General features: G+C 50.7%; 1 protein-coding gene across 8 annotated transcripts in view; it reads left to right on the top strand.

Annotated features, from left to right (window-relative positions):
- The first annotated feature begins 3841 nt into the window (after window positions 1-3841).
- Window positions 3842-22382, top strand: part of CADPS (calcium dependent secretion activator) — a 229456-nt gene continuing 210915 nt past the window's right edge. For all 8 annotated transcript variants that reach the window (XM_076346560.1, XM_076346556.1, XM_076346559.1 and 5 more), the window contains exon 1: window positions 3842-4290. In XM_076346560.1, coding sequence (XP_076202675.1) covers window positions 3919-4290 — 372 coding nt within the window. In that variant the 5' untranslated portion in view covers window positions 3842-3918. The remainder of the gene's footprint in view (window positions 4291-22382) is intronic.

The following is a 22382-nucleotide window of genomic DNA, read 5'->3' as shown; positions in this document are numbered from 1 at the left end:
GCTGGCAACGCAGGCACTTTGGATCTCATTAGGTAATTATTCTGGAAAGCGTTTTAGAAGAAGCAATTATTTCATGATGCTGGGAACAAATAGGTAGGGGCAGATTTTTCGAAACCTCCTGCAGCCTGCTCTGAAATGATAAGCTATAAAGGACCACGGATTTTGCAGCTATGTTGCATCTTCAAAACGAACTCCCCAACATTACGCATCCTTTTAACCCAAACAGCCTCTGTTTTAGTATCCTGAGCAATATAATATCAAAAATGACTTAGCTAATGCTCTCATTTGTCTGCATTTACCCACTCATAATGGGTAATTACACAAAAATTACCACCGGAAGTTACGCACACATAATTTCCATGATCGCTCCGCTCGTGCTGCTTCCCTTCCCGCACCATGCCGCACAGTCGTGCCTGTTGCGCGGCTGCTTTGCTGGCTCACCCAGCCATGTTTCAGATCATCTTTCTAGATGCAAAATTCAGGATTCGCGTGCCATTCATGTTTTTAACAGGGCAATATTCCTCAGGATGTTCCTACACCACGGAAGCCCTCGGCTCCTGCAAAAAGTACCACAAAGACGGGGGCAGGGAGGCTAACACTGAAAGCTTTTGAAAATCCTACTTCTCTTGCTGTCATCAGAGGGGATCTTTCCTGCAGCTGGAGATGCTGTAATAGCGTTGCTTTGCAGTAGGGTGCAAACATCTGTAAGTGAGAGGTGTTTTAGAGGGAGTTGGATACACTCACTGGACAAAAATGGCATTTGGAAACAGAAGGCAGAGAGGCCTGGGACTTTTTGACTTTGTTCTTGCCTTTATTCAGGAAAAAGTATTAATGTTGTAACTGTATGTCCAGACATAACCAGGAAAACATGGCTGAAGGAAAGAGAAAGTGTCGATCGCTCCGAGGGTGATGTGTCCCGGCTCCTCTGGACCTGGAGCACTTCCAGGTGAACCTTGACTAATCCTTGCCTGGGTGTCTAGTCAGGCTCTTTCAAGCATATCCAATTTCAAAGTTCTCCAGTGAGCAAAATCTCACCCACTAAAGGATAAATATAATTCTGAAAGCTCCTAAAGAAGAACCAAATTTTTTGGGTGGTTGTATGTATCTATTTTGCACCAATTAATTTAAGAAATCTTTTCTGACAATCTGTCAGAAAAGTCAATCTGTCTCTATAGATAGATACGCAATGTCTGTGATGTTCCTACCAGCAAAGGTTGCTTCTGTCATCCCCAGCTGCCTTCCTCTAGCAAATCCACCTCTGCAGAGTTACCTAAACAGTTCAGAGCAATCACCACTGAAAGAAAACCTTTCATAAAAAAGGTCCAATTTTCCTCTGATCATCTTAGAGAGTTTCATTGCTGTCATGTCTGAGACAGGGAAGATGGAGAGCTGCGGCTTTCGAACATCTACCTCCTCAAACTATGAGGGAGAGCACCTGCAGCCTCATGTCGCAGAAAGAAATTTCTCCATTCTCCACTACAATAAAAGGCATTTCTTTCTTGAAAACTCCAAAGACAAAGGCTTCTCCTCTGTTGTGGGATTACCTATAGATAATACCATTATAGACACTGAGGTAATTGATTCTGTTTTTTCTGCCTTTGCAGTTGGAACAACTGGACCCAGGGCAATGAGTTTTCCTGATGGATAATATGAAAATGGCATCAATTTTAAAAAACTAAAAAGAGACTTTAAAAAAAAAAGAGAACTTTGTGGTTTGTGCCGGCTTTCGTCAGCCCATGGGTTGGATCAACAGTCCTGGCAGCAGCTCCTGAGAAACTGGGCAATAAAGGACCGTTTCTGGAGGTGGTCTCAGATGAAAGCAGTAGCCGGGCAGAGCAAGCTGTGTGGCTGTTCCAGCTTTAGACATTTCCAGTCTGATGTGCAGTATTTATTTGACTTGCCGACTGTGCTGTTGTAGAAAATGCAGTGTTGCTTTCCAAGCGTTGCCAGTGAGTGATTCAAACAAGAAGGGGGAAAGTTATTCCTCCCTGGTGTGAAGGTGAAACAGAGCTGGAGCTGTGTCTGCCTGGTGTGTCGGTGTGTGTCAGCACCTGGCACTTGTAGGAGCCCATCCACACCCAATGGGGTCCAGGGCCCCCCCGCAGCTTGCATCCTTGCAGGGGGAGAGGGCTCGGGGCTGTGCAAAGGGCAGTGGTTGTGCCTTGCAGAGCCACCCCTGACATCCTGGGCAGGACACCCTCCTGGGCGCTGGTCTCAAGAAGACTGAGCCAAGGATGTCCCCGAGCAATGCCAGGGGTGCGAGGCTCCGAATCCCAGCCTTTCGAAACAAGATTCCCAACGGGGAGCACAGGGAAAACTTCGTTTGCAGGAACTTGACAGCTTTGCTCTTCCCTGCAGAGAGCTCAGCATCCCCAGGACTTCCCGCGCCGCAGGCAGGACAGACATCATGGCATGCACAGCTGCAGGGCTGCAGCCGGCCACTGGCCCGCCGTGTGCTGCCGGTGTCCCCACGGGAGAAGGGGCTCCCACGGCGATGGCAGTGAGCCTGGCCAGCAAGCGAGGCTGTTCCTGCACGCAGCCCCACGGGGCATGCAGGGTGACACGGCTCTAGGAGGTAAAGCTAACAGAAATGGGGAAAACCATTTTTCCCCCTCTGCGCCAATTTTTCAGCCGCTTCTTGTGGCTTTTGGAAATGCAGGGACCTGAAGTTTTTCCAGACTCATCTGCTATGCTGAGCTTTTAATTAGAAGTAGGCAAGGAGCTCAGAAATCCCAGCTGATGTGAAAATCCCAAAACACGTGGTCTGAAGCAGCACCCGTCTCCCCTCCCGTGAGCTAATCTCACAGCCCCATCACCAGGAATCAATGTTTACCTATTCTCCCAAAAAGCGAAACAAACATTTATTAACATGTATAACAGGTGACAGGTATTTTGACATTTGAAAAAGAAGCACTGCTAATTGAGCAGAAAAAAACAAACCTTGAAAACACCCACCCACCACAAATACACACGTACGCGCAAATGAAGTCTCAATCAGATCTGAAAATCACTGAAAATTAAAATATTGAACACACACGATGTCTTCACTGATTCATCCCTCAGAGCTGCTCCTGAAGTCCTCTGCTCGCTCCAGGTAATCTTCAAAGCAGAACACCGTGGTTATCATTACACATGTAATAATTAGGGACTCGGGTGAAATATTTATTGGCAGTATCGCTTTTTAATTAAGATTTTTTGCTGCGTCGAGGTGCAAGAAGAGCCGCTTGGCAGAGAGCAAACTTGCCGAGAGCCTCAAGTCTGCAGGGGTTCGCGCGGCTCACGCGGCTGTGGGGACACAGCGGTGCCTGCGTCGGGCTGTGGGGACACCGAGAGACAGCGGTGTCTGTGGGGACACCGCGGGCACAGTGGTATCAGTGTGGGGCTGTGGGGACACCGAGGACACAACGGCACCTGCGGGGGACATCAAGAGCACAGCGGTGTCTCTGTGGGGCTGCAGGGAGGCCGAGGACACAGCAGCGTCTGTGTGGGGCTGCGGGGACGCCGAGGACACGACGGCGTCTGCGTGGCGCCGTGGGGATACCGAGGACACAGCAGAGCCCCGGCGGGAGCACACCCGGGCGCCGGCCCGACAGTCCACAGCCCCCGGCCCTCCTGAGGCGACGACCATGGCGGCGCCCCCGGCGGCGGCCGCGCCCCGCGGGCCCCCAGCGGGCATGCGCGGCGGGGCCGCTCTCCCGCGCTCGCTCTCTCCCTCGCCCCCCGCCGTGCAGCACCGCGGCCAGCGCCCGCGCGCACGGGGCGGGGCGGGGCGAGGGCGGGGCGGGGCGGCGCGGGGGCGCGCGCGGGCGCGGCGGCGAGCGGAGCCGGAGCCGGAGCCGGGCAGAGGAGCGCCGCGCCGAGCGGAGCCAGCGCAGCCCAGAGCCGGCCCGGCCCCGGCCGAGCCCAGCCGCCGCCGCGATGCTGGACCCGTCGTCCAGCGAGGAGGAGTCGGAGGAGCTGGTGGAGGAGGAGAGCGGGAAGGAGCCGCTGGCTCCCGCCGCGGCGCGGCTGTCGCCCAGCCGCCCCGGCGAGGGCCCGGGCGGCGGCGGCGGTGCCGGCGGTGGTGGCGGCGGGGGGCTGCAGCCGGGCGGGCGCGGCGGCGGCGCGGCGCGGCCCGCCAGCCCCAGCCCCTCGGTGGCCAGCGAGAAGGAGAAGGACGAGCTGGAGCGGCTGCAGCGGGAGGAGGAGGAGAGGAAGAGGAAGCTGCAGCTCTACGTCTTCGTCATGCGCTGCATCGCCTACCCCTTCAACGCCAAGCAGCCCACCGACATGGCCCGCCGGCAGCAGAAGGTACCGCCGCGCGGGCTGCCCAGCCCTGCCCTGCCCGGCCCTGCCTGCACGGCCAGGCCCGGCCTCCCCCGCCCCGGCAGCTCCTCTGCCTGTGCCCCCATCACCCACCCCCTGGCTGCTCCCTGCCTGCCCCTGTCCTCCTACCCCCTGGCAGCAACCTTCCTGCCTGCCTACCCCCAGCCCACTCCCCTAACTGCCCTTCTGCCCCCTGCTTACCTACTCCCCTGCATGCTCCCCTAAATACCCTCCTGCTCGCATCCCTGCCTCTCCTCCTGCCCCCCCACCTCCATCCTGCTCCCCAGCAGCCCCATGCAGGCACTCCCCAGGCCCGCAGCCGCCTGGGCACCCCAAGGGCAATCCTGGCGCAGGGCACCTTGGGCCCGCACGGGTGGGGTTTGCTGGAAGCACGCCCGTCCCGGGGTGCAGGGAAGCCCCCTGCCCTCAGCCACCCCTCCATGCTGCTCCCAGCCGTGGTCTCCCACAGGGAGCCAGCGCGCTGACATATGGCATTGCTCCTAGTTACGCAACATCGGGATTCGGGAAGTTTGGGATGTTGGCCATCTAAAGGTTGTCAAAAGGAGAGAAATGGGTTACATTGCTGGAAAACACCAGGTGCGTACCCTTGCCTCTTGCAAAGTGACTCTGCAACTCCATGCTCGCTCCAAAGTTTGCTTAACTGGGAGTGCCGGCACTGACTTGGGGAGTTACTGAGTCTCATTTCAACTTCTTGCAAGTATTTATGCGCAGTGAGCTCCCTGATGCTGGCTTCCCAGCAAAATGTGGCAGCAGAGCTTTGCGATGAAGTCGCTGCCACAATCCTGAGTCTTCCTCCCCGAGTGCGTCACCGCGGCAGGGCTGCACGCTGCTCCAGGCAGAGGCTGGGCAGGAGCCCCTCACCTGGGCTCCCCATCCCGAGGGGCCGTCTTGGAGCTCATTTCTCTGCCGAGGCACGAGCTTATGGGCCAGGGCAGAAATTAAGTTTCTCTGGGATGCGGATACGGGTACCTTTCAGCAAATGCAGCCAACTTTTTCCCTGTGGCAGCCAGAGTTAGGTCCGTGATGGGACGTAGCTCTCTGGAACAGCTGGCCGATTTTTTTTTTCTCTGTTTTCAGTTGAGTTTCTTAGACTGCAGTTTTAGCCTTGATACTGTTCCGTGTTCACAAATGACCTTTACAAATCAGACAGACTCCTGGATGTATTGATGCAAACGACATTCAGTTCTGCTACACCACAGGACTATTATTAGTCATTGCAACATACGGAGGTAGGAAAGTGTATCCGTACTGCATGTAGTTTAAAGGCAATATAGGACAATCTGGTGTTGCTGGAAGGTTGAATGATCTGCTTTTGTTTGCTGAGCAAAGTGCATAGCTGAAGATATAGCTAGGTTTGGAGATTTTTTTTTTATGTATGTATTTTTTTTTTGCCTATTTTCGGTAGATTTTGGCTTTTTTTTCCTGGGCAACTTCTTTGCGTTAGAAAAAGATGATGGAATTTAAGTAATTGCTAGTTTTGCAGAAATTAAAACAAACAAACAAGCCCTGCAACTGTTTCTCACATAAAAGTGAACTGAGAGTGAAAAGGAGTTTTTCCAAAGGAGCAGGCAGAGACTTAGCAGTCCGGAGAAGAGTGGCTGGGAAGAAGGGTGATTCATAGTCTCTGAAATCAAAATACTGTGCTGTGAAGGGACAGAAAGAGGGGAATAAAGTACAGGTGCAACAAAGAAATGAGTAATGAGAAAAATTATAAACTGGCAGTAATACTTGGGGGAATGGGGAAATTACACAGGATCTTGGGAGGAAATAAACCATTCTCTGTGAAATGGAGAACATAGGGAAATGCATCTGGCTTATTTATACAAATAGCTAGAATAGGTGTGTCTCGGGGACTTACTGTCGCCCCTCAAACTTAGCAGTGAGATGGAATTGGGAAAGCTAAATTTAACTTGACAAGACATATCAAATTGAATTCACCCTTTTAAAGGTGAATTCATTCTGGGTTTTCATCTTCTGTATGTCCCTATATTCAGTTGTCATGCAGGCTCCTGGGAGTAAATCCTTGCCCTTTTTCCTTAGCCAAGACTCCTATTAAAGTCAATTAAAGGACTGCCAGAGCCCGGAGTTTGTTGCTGGACTCCATGTGCTCCTCTGCTTTCCTCACGCGTCCCTCTGGGAGAGCCCACCCTTCCTTCTCTGGCTCGAGGGGGACCAAAAGGGTGAAGGTGTGGGACTCGTTCCCTCTTGAGCACCGAGCTTCTGTCATGGTGGCTCTGCCAGGCTGAATGATCTCTGTGGAGACTTTGTGTATTGGTGGGCCTTCAGTAATGATGGAAATACCAGATGCTCCAAGACTCATCAGGGTGGAGCAAATGCATTTTGCTCCTCAGGGGAAAGGTGGGAAAAAACCAGGTTTTGGTCCCGCTCTGGTGGGAGCTGTTGCCTCAGTTTCCCCATCAGCAGGGTGGGGGATAAACTGCTTCTTTCTCCATATGCCATTTGCCTCTCCACCCTCACAGCCTGCTATTTGCAAGGGAAGGGTTTCATCCTGGGAGAAATGGGAAGCAGAAAATCCCCAAGCGTTATCATTTGCAGTCCCCACGCTGGTGTGCAGGACCGCGCTCCCGCCTCTTCTGTCGGTGCTGGACAGAGAGGCTGTGGAGGGAGGTGCTGCATCCACTGCATGCGTGGGCACCCTGGAGATGCGAGGACCTGACATGCTGGTCTGCTTGCTGTGGTTGCTGCCCGTGGGCAGGATGCCTGGGAGCCCCACTGGGGCTCTGCCGAGGCGTGGGGACCAGCCAGGCTTCACGTGGGGCTCCTCGGACCCCTACGCCTGCATCAGGGAGGTGCCGAGCAGCCACCTCAGAGGTGCTTTGGCGGAGCTGTGCAGCAGCTGCTCAGCAGGCCCTGCCTGGCACTGGAAGAAGGAGGAGGATGAGGTCTGGCTTCACCTGGCCCACAGCGCTCTCATATAGCATGGGAGATGCACCCCCGAGCACAGCTCAAGCAGAGTGACCATGGCTTTGCAGGCGAGGTGGCGAGGCTGTCGCCCTGCAGACCAGTTGCCTGGCTGGGTTACCTGATAAGAGCCAGCCCATCCCCATGGGAGGACCACAGGGTCTGAGGTGGGCTGCAGTGCGTGCAGCCCCTGCCAAGCTCTCAGAGCCCGGGCTGCGTCTGTAGCTTCGTCTTCTTTACAATTTTCTCAGAAAAGAAAGCAATTGATTTTGTTGCAGTTGCAGCACTGAAGTTCTCGCCTGGGCTGAAGATCCCCACGGTACCTCCCCCGAGGTGTATAATCCTCCCTCCTTGATCCTGCAGCGCCACTGTATCAGAGCTGGCCAGTACCCTGAGCCCCGGGGGCTGTGCGTTACAGTGGTGTGATGCACAGGCACCGCAGGTACCGCTTATGTAGCAGCATGCCTGTGTGTAGTGTTCCAGAGCTGGAAAATGCAGCCTGGTGTTTTACAGCACTCGTGAGCTGTCATGGAATAAAGGGAAGTGTGTACTTAAGGTACTGTTGCAACAGAAAGATAATTATATGAGGTTTGATAAATTATAATGTATATGAGAGCGAAGAGAGCAGTGGAAATGTGTGAATGGACGGCATAGCTGCGTATATACTGCACGTGGACATGATAGCGTTGCTTATTTATACCAGTTACAAAACTCTGTTTCAGATTTCAAGATGAATTCAAGCAAATGCCACTCAGAGCTGGTATTTTTCTGATCCTGATACCCCAGAAATTTCAGCAACAGAGTAAAAATTGTTTTTTTAGATCAGTGTGTTCAAGCCTACACCTCTGCTTCAGGTTTATCTTGATGTTTATGTGGTAAGGCTTCACTTGAGTAGCTACACACCGTGATGTCTACCTGTAAGTTCTTTTATTTACATCTCACTAGCATTGTTTCCTAAGGGGAAAAAAAAAAAAAGGCTTATTAGATACCTGCCTGTGCTGTCTTACTTCCTGCTTGGATTTCTTTCTTAAGCCTCTGCTGAATTGCAGGCACGTTTGACAGGCAGACAGTGGTCTGCAAGATACTCATCCCTTAAAAGCTTGGTGAAAATAGGGAGATCCGTATTTATCTCCTACCCCAGGTGGGAGGAAGGTGGCAGTGTGCGGGCAGCGCTTACTAGACACTGGGGAATCTGAGCAAAAGACCTACTGAATGTGTGGCCCCGGGAGGAGAAGCTCCCATCAGAGCTCACACCTTGCCGGATACCGGAGGCTCCAGCCTTGCGATGCAGCTCAGGAGGAAGGCGGCTTTGCCAGCTCTGTTGCTCTCAGAACAATGTGTTTTAGTACCACAGATGGCACTTAGCTTGGTAATTGCTTGCCCAGGATGTATTTAGTTTTTTCTCTAGCTCACGCTGACTTGTTGGAAGTAGAGTTGAGACGACTGGCCGTGGTCTGTGCCTCTCCCCACTTGAGCCCAACTGTCTGAAGCCTTTGGGAGGAGAGCTCAGCCGGCAGCCTGGGGAAGTCAGGCAACGTGTATGTCTCTGTAGTGATGCAGACCAAGCACCCTTGGATGTGGGTTATACCTCTTGCTAAATACCTCCAAAACACGGCAGCCAAAAGGCACAGCGCAACCCAGGAATTGGCGTTTGCTTATTCAAAATAGCATAAACTGGGAGATCTTCTCCAGATTATCACAAGCCCCTTGAAAACACTCGTTGGGAAAGGGGCAGCGGGAAGAACTCATTAAGAGATAAAACGTGGAGAGCATGTTAGGTCAGGCTGCAATCACTGCAGTCGTGGTTGTCATCATCTGTTTTCCATCACTGTTTTTCCTCCCTGCAGAATGAGGGAGCGGGCAGGCGGCGGCACGTGGGAGAGTAAATCAGTTCCCAGCGGGATAAATGTGGGATGAAAAAAGTTCCAGCTTAGTTGCAGATTACTGGAGCTACTCCTGGGAGAAGTGGCTTGTGATTTGGGTCCTCGTGTAAGCCTGTGGGCTGACATCAGGTGCATTAGTAAAATTCTCTCTGAAATTCAGCAAAGCGCTTAAGCTTGTGCTTTGCTGAATGGTGATTGATTTAAGCATGGTGTTTAATGCAGAACAGGTGTGAGGGATCAGAAACTCTGTTAAATTGATTACGATGCATCTTAAAATATCAAATTTCTGCCATTTTGGCATGCATGCAGATGCTACAACAGTTACGAACATAGTAAAGCTAGTGCAGCCTTCCAAATAATTGCATACTTCTTCCCTTTCATGGGTTGGGTTGTTACTCTCGCGCCATATTTACACAAGTTCTCTCTTAAAACCACCAACACATTGTTTTTCTGGGACAGACTGTGACTCAGGTGGTGTTGGGACTTGTTTTAGCAGCCTTCTGCTGGAGGAACTGTGAGTTTTGTGGTCAGATTCTGCCCTGCTGATCCCAAGAAACCCTTGGAGGTGTGGTTTTCTCAGCTCTGCAGGAGAGGAGAGGTAAAGATGTTGCTCTGCTTGTTTTCTGTCTGTTCCTTGGTTGCTCTCTAGTGCTGTTTAAGAAGGAGATGCAAGATCCAGGCAAGTCTCAAGTGTGAGCTGGACCCCATGCACAGCTCTGTAGTTGCAGCAGAGCTCAACACAGTCTAGCAGGGCTTGCAAAATGATTATTAGAGCTATGCCCATAGAAGCCTGGAAGAGTAGTTGGGGGCTGCCTTCACCGCTGAGCTGGCTCAGTGTGGGCACTGGCCACCACCACCATCAGATGAGAGCTGGGTTCTCAGCTAGGGCCCTTCCTGGGTCAGCTCTGTGCCAACCCCGAAGTGAAGGTGAGCCTGCTGCTTGGAGAGCATTGCCGTGGGGGAGAAGGTCTGGCACACCTGAGATGCGGTGTTCCTTAGCAGTGTGGAGTGCAGAACGTGATCGTTGTGCTGAAATTGTCTGGAATCTGCAGAAAATGGTTATTTTCAGTTAAAACACTTACCATTTATTTTGCCAGTGCCTTATCTTAATTTAATTCTAGCAGATATTAAATATTTGTCATACTTTGGCTATTTATATACTTGCAGCTTATTGGATTGGGAAGCAGGTAATTAAATAGACTGCGAGCTTGGTCTTTGGCTGTTGCAAAACTTTGCAGTTCCTGATCTGTAGCCCGATGATTCAATTATTGTGGGTGGCACCTCTTGGGCCAGAGATGATGTGAAATAAGAGTGGAGAAGACTCACCAGATCATGCAGCTCCAACCCCTGCTAAAGCCCATCGTTTCCAAAAGGTATTATTTATGGCCTTGCTTTGCGTAGTCTAGACGCTCTCCCTGAAGCACTTTGCCTTTTGCAGAACTTGTAATTCCTTCTGCTGAATGATGAGTCACTTGTTCTCCATTGACCTAAGTGGGAAGCGGTCAGCAAGTCATTTCCCTATGTAATTTTTTGTTAATACTGGAGAAGTACTTAATTTGTTTTTAGTGTGGTTTAGCAGTAAGAACCCAGCCATCACAGCACTGCTACTAGCAGTGAATGCATACAAGCCCCTTACAGTCCAGGGGGGTACAAGGTAAACACCCTATTTCTATTTAATTATGTAAACCTGATTATTATGTTAAGACCAATCAATATAGTATAATCAGTAAAGCTGTTGCTTGGTTGGTGTTGATCTGAATTCAGCTAGTGGCTTCAGCAGCACCAGGGTTTCACCCACAAAGTGATCTCTAGGAACCACATATATTTTAGTGTGTCTTTAAAAACTAAGACTAATTAAAACAGTAGAGTTCCCTTAAAATAGCAGATGAGGGGACCTTCCCTGGTGGTGAGCAGGTCCTCTCCATTTGTCACTGAGGAGGATGGGTGGCTCCTCAGAGGTGGGGTTTGATGGGTGGCCCCTCAAAGGTCTTCCCTTCCTGGAAATAGAACAGGGTGAGGTGCAAGGGAAGGTGACACCTCTCTCCTCAGCTCTCGGAGAGCATGATGCAGGCATGGGAGGACAAGCAGAGTTTGTCTCCTCACCTTGGCTGCTCCACACAGCAGGTGGCACCACCACTCCCAGCGAGTCAGAATTGGGCCACCCTTCTTGTAGGGCATGCTTTGAGGTCCAGCAGTAGGGTCCAGCTGTGTCTTCATGAGGGTGGGAGAGGGGAGATGCAAGAGATGACAGATTCCTGGGGAGTTTCCTTGTGTCATTACCTTGTAGGTACTGAAGAAAATACGTGGAGCATCCTAACCTGGTGCTTGCTTTGGACCAAGTTATTTGTGGGTACAGGATACTTGGGGTGCTTTGACTGGGTTTTCTTCTGGATTGGGTGGGCATCATTCTTAAAACCAGACATTAAGTGCAGTCGCTGAGTGTTTGATGTGAATGTGTGAAATTGTTGGAAAAGGTGCTTTTAGTGATAATATTTGGTATTGTTTGTCTGTGATTCAGGCTGGTAAAGTCAGACATTTTCTAGAATTTAAACACCTGAGTCAAAATGTCATGCAAATGTTTATTCAGCTTGGGGTAAGCGATGCCGTATTTGTAGTTGTCATAGTTCAAAACCTGTCTGTCTACCTCACAGTAAGGTTGGGAGCTTGGACTTTTAGTAGTGTGAGGTATAATGACCCTTGTGAGGGCACATTAGTACAGGCCACTTCCAGCCTGGAGGGGCTGGAAAACTGCCCCGACACAACTCAATGACTTGGGCCATACAACTCAATGACTTGACCGACGTGCTTCTGGACAGTCACGTGACCGTGATCACTCAAGTTCTGAGCATCTGCCCATACCCAAATGTTAGTGTTTGATGAAGAAACTTAATGAAAAATAGATTTAGTCATGTTTTTCGTAGCCCAAAGGGTGGGATTTCTTTTTAATGATGGTGCTGCAGTGTTTATCTCTGGGGACTGGAGACGTGGTGTGCAGATCTCAAAGGAACCCCACTGACTTTGGTAGGACTTGGGGCTGATGCCACAATGTATTTGTACAAATACCCTGGCAAACAGGGCTGCTCGCTAGTGGTCCAGCAGTGGCCTTTCATGATCTTGTGTGCTAAATTAGGGTCGCGTTCACCCAAGGGCAAGGGTGCTCTCTGTCTTCAGAATATGATGAGACAGTTTTCAGGTCTAGCTTTGTCTGTAACCCCGTTTCCACCTCCTGCTCCCTTTTCAGGTGGGATTTAGATCCACACTTGATTTAGGATGAGCACTGGGTATGAACTGTATCTGATCCTGTACAAGCATGGAGCAGAGTGACCCTGTCCCTGCAAGCCCATCACCTGCTGTTTGTCTTCAGCCAGGGGAAGAATCCTGGGGGGGGGGAAACTCAATAAACTTTTTGGCAGTGGAAAAGAAGCACTTGTTTTGGATGTTGTTGTTGCCTAACGTACTTCTGCAGGAGAAAGAAGCCCTGCATCCAGAGCAGCCACAGCACTGTGGCATGCACAGGCTCAGCTCGGTCCCTCGGAGCAGGGCTCGAAGGGGGTGGTTTGGCTCCCAATTGCCTGTCTGGCACAGGGGAGGAAAGTAATAGGGAAGAAAGGCTGTTTTCCAGAGTCACACTGTGAGGAACTACTGATAGAAGAAGCTATTTGTTAAGAAATGTCTTATTGAAACAGTCTCACACATTGCCTTGTGAAGACCATCAGCGGCGTCTGCTCTAGTATCTGAATTTGATCCCGAGCACCGGCTGAGCTGGAGGGGGTGGTGCTGGGAGTTTGTAGATCCTGTAAGTTTGTAGTAACCACTGATGTCTATTAGTTGCAATGCATGTTCGCAATCGATGATGTGTGCGGGGCACGCCAACTCCTGTAGGAAGTGATTCTTCCTTCCCTGTGGAATTTATCATGTTACCAGTCCAGACGATGCTAAATCGGTGTTGCCCTGAGATACAGAAGGCTGTGTGCTGGGGTGCAGGATTTTACCATACATATTGGGGTGCGTAAGATGGTAAAATCCTGCACCCCAACACACAGCCTTCCCCACCTCCATATCACCGGGGAGCAGCCCCTTGCTTTCCTTGGAGCCACTTGGAGAGGAGCGGCAATTTGCCTCTTTCAGGAGGGATGCGGGTGTGCATGCACGAGGGTTGTTTCGGAGCCCGGGGAGTCACAGCTGATGTACAGGCTCTGTCTGGGAACAGGAAGGGACAAGCTGCTTGGCTGGTGGCACCCTGGTGAGATAAAGGGACTTGGGTTTGATATTTGGCTGTCAGAGGGAACATAAACTGCTGCTCCTAAATACAGCACCATGCTTACTGGAGTGAGATATGAGTTAGTTCAACAAGGAGGCAGATTTGGGGTCAAAAACTTATTTTTTTCTCCTCCTATATAGAGAATGCATTTTTCTGTACGTGACCTCACTGTCCCTTCTACCACCCATCTCATTTCTAGCTGGTGCTTTGCTTGGAAACAAACTCTTATCCCAAGGAGAGATTTGGGGGAGCCCTTTCCAGCCAGTTGGCCAAGTAAACCAAAATACTGCAAAGGTACTTTGGGAAGAGGTTTCTGGGCTTGCTCTGGCTGACCTTGGCATGTGGCCGGTGCAGGTGACTGTGGAATGGAGAAGCTCCTCCATGAGCAGCCAGCCAGATGCAGCCCGTGTGCTACTCAGTGCTCCCCTCGGATGTCCCTGTCTGATGGGTGGGGGCCGGGAAGGAGAGGGGGTTCGGGCATTATGTTTTAGGCACAGAAAAGGTTGGATGATTTGGGAGCAATTAAGTGAAGCTGTTCAGAAGTTCTGTTGGGACTGCTGTTGATGCTGACAGGAGCTAGCTTTTGCAAGAAGGGGGTTTCACTTTGCCTGGCATGCTGTGGGGACAGTCCGCTGCTCTCGCACCTCAGCAGCAGAGGATTTAGGCAGCTGGAAGGTGATGCGGGCATCACACAAGCAGAACATCAAGTAAAAGGCAAATTTCCTCTAAGATGCCAAATATCCTTTCCTGATTCAGCAAGAGGGCACAAATGCTTTGCATATTGCACACACCAAATTTGCTTTTATTGTCTACACCCCTGGATTTCCCCTGCCTCCTAGCAGACTGCTCCCACCTTCTTGCAACCAGAGACGACAGACTCATTGCTGCCTCAGAAGTAAGCTAATGGGGTGACGCAGCAGGAGCCAGCTGCTTTGCTACCTGCATGGTGACAATGCAAGGATGAAGGAAGGACACAGCCAGCACTTCTTCAGCCACGGGCAAGGCTGCGTGACCTGCCAGCGGTGCGTGCTGCAAAAACCAGTGCTGTGCCTCCCACCCCCGGCACCGCAGACCACCCTCTGCCAGCGAGACCTCTAGGCAGAAGCCATCTGCTGCTGTTATCCGGGGACATGCAGCTGTCTGAGCTGCATGGGGTTGTTTTTTGGTGCATAGCCAAGACCTAGCTGGAGTTAGGACTGCAGAGACTTTGTGTGTGCTCAGTCATTCGCGAGGGCAGAGCAGCTCATCGGCGTGAATTGATGCCGATGTTCTGTGGTGGGAAGGAGTGGGGAGCTGGGAAGGGCACCAGGCCTGGCCGAGGGAGTTTGGAGCTGGGAAGTGACAACTTTGGTCCTTTCCTTTCTCGGGCCTTTAGTACTTCAGTCTGCAAATTTTCTCCCTTCAGAAGGGTATCTGTGAAGAAGCCAGGGCAGAGAGGAGGGATTACTCACAGCTCTGAGGTGTGGCTACATTTTCCTTTTCCATCTCCCATTTGCTTTGCAGCAGGCATGGCCCGGGGCCCTGCAGAAATGGTGGGGAATAGTACTTTTCTAGCCTCTAGCTGTCACGAGAGAGAGCTGATGTCCTCAAAAAACTCAAGTTGATCATGCAGTGGTGGTTTACGTTGGCCAGGGATCTGCCCAGTATGATTTCTGCTCGTTGGCAGGTTTCCTGGACTTCAGTGGTGCCTTCTGCTCTTAAAGATGTTGGTCACGATGCTGCAAAAACCCTGCTCCTACCTTCAGCTGGGGTCTCGTGGGTTTTATCTGCTCTAAGGGCTCCTTCTTCCCCAGGACCTCTCATGGCACATTTCCCCTACGGCCTCAGCCATGTGCCTGGCAGCGAGAGTGCCTCGCGGCAGTCGGTGCATTTGCTCCAGCCTAGCTGGCCTAGGGAGGGAAGGCTGGGCAGGGAATGGCATCAGAGAGCTTGTTCTTTAAACGGCGAGCTAGCTGCTTGCACTGGCTACCATGAGCCTGTACCGACAAGACACAGGCATCCCCTGAGGGGTTACACCAGGCCAGGGGAGAGGGTTACGTGTCTGTGGAGCAGTCGTGCTCCTCACTGCAGAGCAGAGTGAGCACACCTGAGGCACAGGTAGGAAACAGAAGAGCATGCTGCTGGCAGCCTGAGGAGCATGCTCAAGTGGGTTTGGCATTTGAATTCCACTTTTAAACCTTTCTTTTTGCTTGCTGTTAAATGCTGTTACCGGTGCATGTGTGCACATGCTCATGCAAGGGTTATGAGCTGAGCAGGGCAGGATCTCCGTGGGCGCTGGAGAGCAGCGTGGTTAGGGAGTCTCTCCATTAGTAGTGGCAGCCACTGAACTGCCCAGACTCCAGTGCCATACACGTTGCTGGCTGGCATAAAGTGGATGTTTCTTTCTAAGGCTATTTCACGTATCTGCTGCTGAACTTTTGTTTGGAGTTCCTCAAGTTCAGACCTCTGAAGCCTCCATTGTAAAGCTCCTGCTTGGTGCATATTTCATGCAGAAGGATGCGTGTGATAGAAATTCTTCCTGTATTCTCATCTCTCTGTAAACTCTCTTCTCTCAACTTCTGTCTCACACCAGAATATTCCTGTCTGCTCAGAAGTCACCCCAAAAGTGAATCAGATCCTGCTGAGCGGGACAGTATTCCCACCACCTATTTATAGTGTGTGCAATTACCCTCCATGCATCTTGGAACTCTAATTGCCTTTTTATTGCTGTTTAGCAGTGTGTTAAAGGTTTTTGAATGCTCATGCCTTGTTTTCTCATTAGCTCTATTTATTCCTCCTTTGGCTCCCTTCCTCAACCTCATCAAACTTAGCATCTTCTCCTTGCCTTCGGGGCCTTGGGCAGCTCTGCCACTTCCTACTTGATCTCCCGTGTCCTTTCTCATGTTGCTGCTCCAGATGCTCTGCGTTCCCCACTCTCGCTCCGATGTGGTGTCGGGGCCCATCTCCTGGAAAGGGCTCTGCGCCCGCTGCGATGCCCTGCCAGCAGTCGTTTTGCTGGGCAGGGTGGCTCAGGCAAGATGCCTCGGTGTCTCCTCAGGCAGCTGTCTTGCGTCAGGCAGGGCTGGTTAGTGTGGCGAGGCTGCCTGGGCAATTAGGGGCAGGTACATGATCCAGGAATGGAGAGCAATGGTTAAGAGTCTGGAAAGGAGCTGGTAATAGGGACTGGGAGTTGGTAAGCAAGGCGGGAGGCAGGTGCTGTGGCCTGAGGTCCCCTGTGTGGATTTATTTTGCCAGGGTGGCCCAGGAGCTGCTGCATCGCCAGCGGTCCCCGTGCGGCACGGCCCCTCTCTAAAGCCACAGTGTGTTTGGCTGGGGGCACTTACAACTGGTATCACTGGATTGCATTTTTAATGTTTCGTGTGTATCCTGTACCTGTTTTCACCTATCTAATCTCTCTGATGGCCACAACAATGTTTGTGCTTGTACAGCACCTGGCACCCTGCGTGGATAATTGGGAGCAAGCAGTAGCCTAGGTTTGTCTCATATAGTCTCTGAGTGCAAAGTCCTTTTTGATGTTATTTGCTTTATGTTTTAGCCTTGTTGTGTGGCATTTCCATAGCTCGAATTAATTTAATTCTTCCCTGAGGTACTTGCTTGCTCACAGTTGTCCGGGACTTTATTGCCCTCCTCTTGTGTATTGAGGAGCCCACACAACTCTGAATCATCAGTAAATGTAATCACAGTGCTTGATGTTTGTTTTTTCGAGTCTGTGATATATACAATAAATGAAGCTGGTCTTAATACCAATCTGTGCCTCCCCTTTCGGCACCTGTTATGTTCCAAAACGCTTCCTCGCTGCGTACAGCCCCGCCACTCAATCCTAACAGCATTTGTATTGACCGGAGAGATTAATATTTTATGTAAAATTGTATCAAAAGCTTTCTTACCCTCTAGGTAATTTATGGCCAGAGCTTGCCCCCAGCAACCTTAGCACATCTGCTAAGCGTGGCGTCAGCTCGGCAAGGACTTGGTGACCAGCTGAGTTAAGTAGCCTGCGGCGCCCTGCAGGTCGTGGGCTCAGGACGGGTGAGTGCACGGCGCTGCCAGCCTGCCGTGCTGCCAGCCTGCATCCCTGCCTGCGGCCAGCGTTTGCCTGAGACCCAGTGGTACTTGCGACGTGGGCTGTGCAGCACTGCCCTAGGCTGGCATCCTCACCAGTGGGCTCCAGCCGAGTGCCGGAGTTCATTAGTCAAAGACCAAATTACTGAACTGAAACAGGGACCGGAGCTCCCTGGTCTCAGAGGGGGTTTGCTGTTTCAGGTTCCATGTGCTCCCCAGGTGAAAGCAGAGGCAGAGCTCTGCAGTTTGGGCACTGGCTGGGGGCTTGGGTTTGGGCTAGGTTACAGGCTCAGCTCCCTGCTTGCTCATTCACAAGCTCGCACAAGTCTCCAGATCTTTCTCAAGCTGCCATCAATAAAAAGATGATGAAAATATTTCTCTTTCCTCCATAGAGTTCTGGAAGACGACGAGGGCTTATGAGGTGCCAAGTTAATTGCTTAGCGCAGGATGTGCAGGTCCCTGGGAGCACTAGGGCTGGACCGGTGAGAGCGGCCGTGCTGTAGCTCAGACACACGCAGTCACTGAGCATCCACGGGCTGCCCCTTTGGCGACTTGCTGTGTCCTCCGAGCAGCCTCTGCAGCTGCTCCATCTTATAATAAGATAGTTAATAGTCTTGCATAATTTATGCTTACAAGTTGTACACACTTGATGGCAAAAGGAGCCGATGTTTAATTTACACATGTGGGGCTTCATATAGATCTTAACAACCCTATGCACAATAGTCATTCATCCTTTCCTCCTCTCTGTTTGCATTTGGGAAGGTGGGCAGCAGGCTGCCTGGTGCTCCCATAGGCAGGGGAGTGCATGGCTTGCCTGCAGCTCGTTCCTCTGTCATCTCCCGAGCTTGTCACGGGTGCTGCCATCCCTCAGGAGGGTGCAGCAGGGAGAATTGCACTGTAATGCAGAAGCAAGACAGGAAAATCTTCAGCCTTATTGCTCCACTTTTCTCTTTCCTTTTAATGCTATCAAAAAACAACTGCTGTATAAAAGGAAGGCAGCCTGAAGCGCTGAGCCTGGTTTTGCATTGCTGGGAGTCTGCGAAGCGAGGCTCTGCTCCAGACGGGCGTGCTCTGGATGCATATGCATGTGCTCTGGCTGCCCTTGCTTAGGGCGCTCTCGGTGCAAACTGCGGCTGAGTCCGAGGCTTCCAGATGTTTGTCCCTTGGTGATGGATAAGGCTTGCAGGGACAAACAAAATGGGACCACCAAGGGAGGGGCTTATAAAACTAGCATAACAGCTCAGCTGCCCCCTGTTTAAGCCCATATGAGCAGGAGAAGAGTAAGACCCTTGATTCTTTCCTATCAGCAGAATGCACAAGATTCAGTGGCCAGCAAGAAGCAGATGGCTTGCTATTTCTGTGCCCTTTCATTTGATTGCTGCAGGTCTGGGAGGGAGTTAAAGCTGCTCCAGCAGTGTGGCAAATCGACTCCATTTATCTTGTGGTGTTATGCCTCGATGATGTCAGATGGTGTCTTTACATTGCGTATATATTCAGACTAAGCAAATCGCAGAGTTTTTTCCATGAAAATTTAATTATGAAAGATGACACTATAAGTGATTTTTTTCTTTTTTTCTTTAATCAATTGTTTCATTTGCTGTATAACCCTCATGCTAATGGTAATAATCTTTCCTTGCTGTGGCTCAGGAGAACAGATGTGCCTTTTGAATTTTTTTTTTTTTTAACCTAGACAGAATCTTCTTTTTTCTTTACAGCTCTGATTACTTGCTTTGCAGTGCTGTGACCTATATTCAAGGTGAAATTTGTGATAAATATTTGCTTTGGGGAGGGAGGTACAACCATGTTTTTGAGAAGATTAAGGCCTGTCAGGCAGCAACCCTCACTTCAATTAGACATCAAAATGCAAATCATCCAGGCTTCAGAGTATGTCAAGGTGAAAGTAGAAAGGACCTTAATCCATTCTGAGATTAAGTTGAAATCCTTGTGCGCTTTAATTGTTCTTGGTCAATTATGCTGGCTTGGAATGGTGTGGGGATAAGTCAAAGTTGTGCAGGAAAACCCTTCAATTATATTTTTGTCATTCATTAAAAGGCTTGCTGGCTGCATGTAGTACTTGCTTGCTCAAAGGACTATCATCCCTCAAATGATAGAAAAATTATTCTGAAAGTTGCAGCTGTAATGACAGCTCCCCTGATTTTAATAGCTTCATTATTATTTATTCATTTTTGCATGGGGTATTAGCAGGTAAGTGGTGTGTGAGCTGGGCTGCAGTGTGCCCAATGCAGGGGCACAGGCTATGCTTTTGGGTTAGCATCCCTGCATCACGTCTGGGGGACATGTGGGGGCACAGTCTCCACCCCACCTGCATTGCCCTGGGGAACCCCAGCTGCTGGGGGTGCAGTGGTGGGTGCCCGGGGTACGCAGAGTGAGGCTGCGGGGCGGCTGTAGAGGATGTCCCGTGCTCTAAGTGTTCCCATCTGCCTGGTGATGCTGCTGGCTCCGCGTGTTTTGACCAGAAAAGCAACGATAACAACAAAACCCAAAAGGTTTTTAAGGCTGGTGGTGTGGAGGTGCATCCTGGCCAGCAGGGTTTGTCTAGATTGCCTCTCGGTGCTTTTGATTAAATCAGCTTCTTTCATGGGGGGATCTTAAAAAACAAGCACTTTCTCAAAGCAAATAAAAAAATCCAGCAAAGACAGGTGCAACGTGGGTCCCACAGCCGGAGCTCCCCAGGTGACCCGTGGGACCAGCCAGCCCTGCGTGACCGACCCTGGTCCCTGTCCCGGCCAAGAGCCGGGGCTGCCATGGAAAGGCGGGGGAACTCATTGCAGGATGGCAGGGCATGGGAGCAGCCCCCCGGGGCCGGCACCAGCTCCGCTGGATGCCCCATGGCTCGGATGGGGCAGCGACACAGAGAGGGGCCACAGCCAGAAGTTGCTGAGCATCAGTATCACTAAATAGCAGGACTGGGGGGTTTCCCCGTGACGCTGGTGCCTTTGGGAGAGACAGCGCCTGGAGCCGAGAGCACAGCTTGCTAAAGCAGAAAGAAGCACGTTAACCCCAGGATTTTGGGGGCTGGAGGGAGGAATTGCTTACACAGATGCTTAGTATGGAGCGGGTAGGTTCTTGGGAGGCTTTTCTTCTCTTTGCTGGCTTTGAAAGGATGAATGAGAGAGCTCGAGTGGTGGGAAGACTGTGAAATATTTACTTACCCTCTGCTTGAAGAGATAAGTTACAGTTTTGCAAAATGTAAGGTAAATGAAAGATGATGTTTCTGCTCTTCAGTCTTTCTCCTTTTCATATATCTGCTTCTCCTTCTTGCTTCTCAGCAAACATTAATGAAAAAATTGTGGGTGCGAACCAGCAAAAAACAACTTGGTTCCGTTGGAACCATGTGTCCAAGGTCGTAGCTGTTTATGTAGCAAATCTCACAGGACTTGAAAAATGTCCTTGGTGTCGTCTTGTGCAATTTATCAGGGATGTTTATGGAGTCACAGCACTACTTTGCACCAGAGATGGCAACCATACGCTATGGTTGTACATTGTGCCTCTTTTCGTACCCAGCTTGGATGACTAAGATTTGTAGATACAGGGCTCATAAGCTCAATGAAAAAATAGCAAAAATGTGAATTATGCAGCTATTTTCATAGCAAAACACTTAATTATGGTTGTGTGTAGACTTTGCACTAGAAAAACTGCTGTAGACAGAGAAGCTCTATAAATGTCCCTGTTCTTGGGAGCTGGACCTTGCCTGAGAGGCATTTGCAGGCACCCCACATAACCCCCTTCCTGAGGGAGCTGAGCAGCCAGCGAGTCCCCCATGGCTGGCAGGCTTCCCCCAGCCTTGCAGGGTGGGGGCTGTTTTTGCAAGGCAGACCTCTGGGCATCACAGGCATGGGAGCTGCTGGGAGTCGGGGACCGAGCTGAGGTTGAAAGGGCTGCAAATGGAGAGGCAGAGGCAAGGGGACAGCCTTCTGCATCACACGGGCTGCTGCTGAATCACTGTTTACGCTGTTTCTGTACCTGCTGACTTGATGCATGGAAATAGGGTACCTCTATTTTTAGTTCTTACCTTGTGCATTCATGCACATGCACACTGAAATTAGACATTTTGCAATGGGAGTAGTTTCTTGCCTACACAGGGAAAGTATTTCAGAGTTGTGGCACAGTAACGATTCCCGATTTCTTCCCTTCCTAATATCATCAGCATGAGGAGAGGGTGGGGGATTGCTGCTTGCTCTGTGTAGTAGTAAAGTAGCGTGGGATGGACCCGAGTTACTCAGAGCTGCCTCTCCCATCGGTGCCATCCAGCCGCGGTCCTGCCCCACTGCCTTTCTAGCACCAGAATTGCAGCTGCCAAATTTTATTCTGTATCCTGCTGGCTTCCTTTACCCTCTCCTTTAGAGCTGATTTGGTACCTAAATATGATCTATCAACTATTGTAGCAGGACCAGGGTGTTTTGGTTTGTTGCTGTCAGTTTTTACTCATCTGTGATTTCCTTTGCCTGTCTTGTTGCTCCTTGATGCTGGTGGAGCAATATCGAGCTCTATCAGCAGAGGAGTAGGTCCCAAGACGAAACCAGCACATTTGTGTTGGCAGGAGTTGTGTGTTGGCTGTTACCTGCTGCTACAGTTAATTGTGTTGTGAAAACAGGCGCTGCTTTTGCATACGAGCTGGGACACTGAGGTGAGGTAAAGCGGTGACTCGTCAGTGGCAAAAACTGCATAGTTTTCACCGGGGCCAAGATCTGGTTTACTTTGTTAACGCTGCATGGAGCAGGATTGCGAAGGTGATTGCTGGTGGAATATTCCAGTGAAAACAAAGCTTTCTCATCCTAGTGTATTGGGATTGACAACGGCATTTTAGGAAGAGAAGAAATGAAAAGTAAGTGCTCTGCTTTTAAAGGACTCTGTCATCCGTGTGGCAGCAGCTCTGTGGCACTGTCTGTCCTCAGCTGCTGTGACTTCAG

The sequence above is a fragment of the Aptenodytes patagonicus genome, chromosome 8 (assembly GCF_965638725.1).
Source record: "Aptenodytes patagonicus chromosome 8, bAptPat1.pri.cur, whole genome shotgun sequence".
Taxonomy (NCBI): Eukaryota; Metazoa; Chordata; class Aves; order Sphenisciformes; family Spheniscidae; genus Aptenodytes; species Aptenodytes patagonicus.
This window is presented reverse-complemented; position numbering and strand designations above follow the sequence as displayed.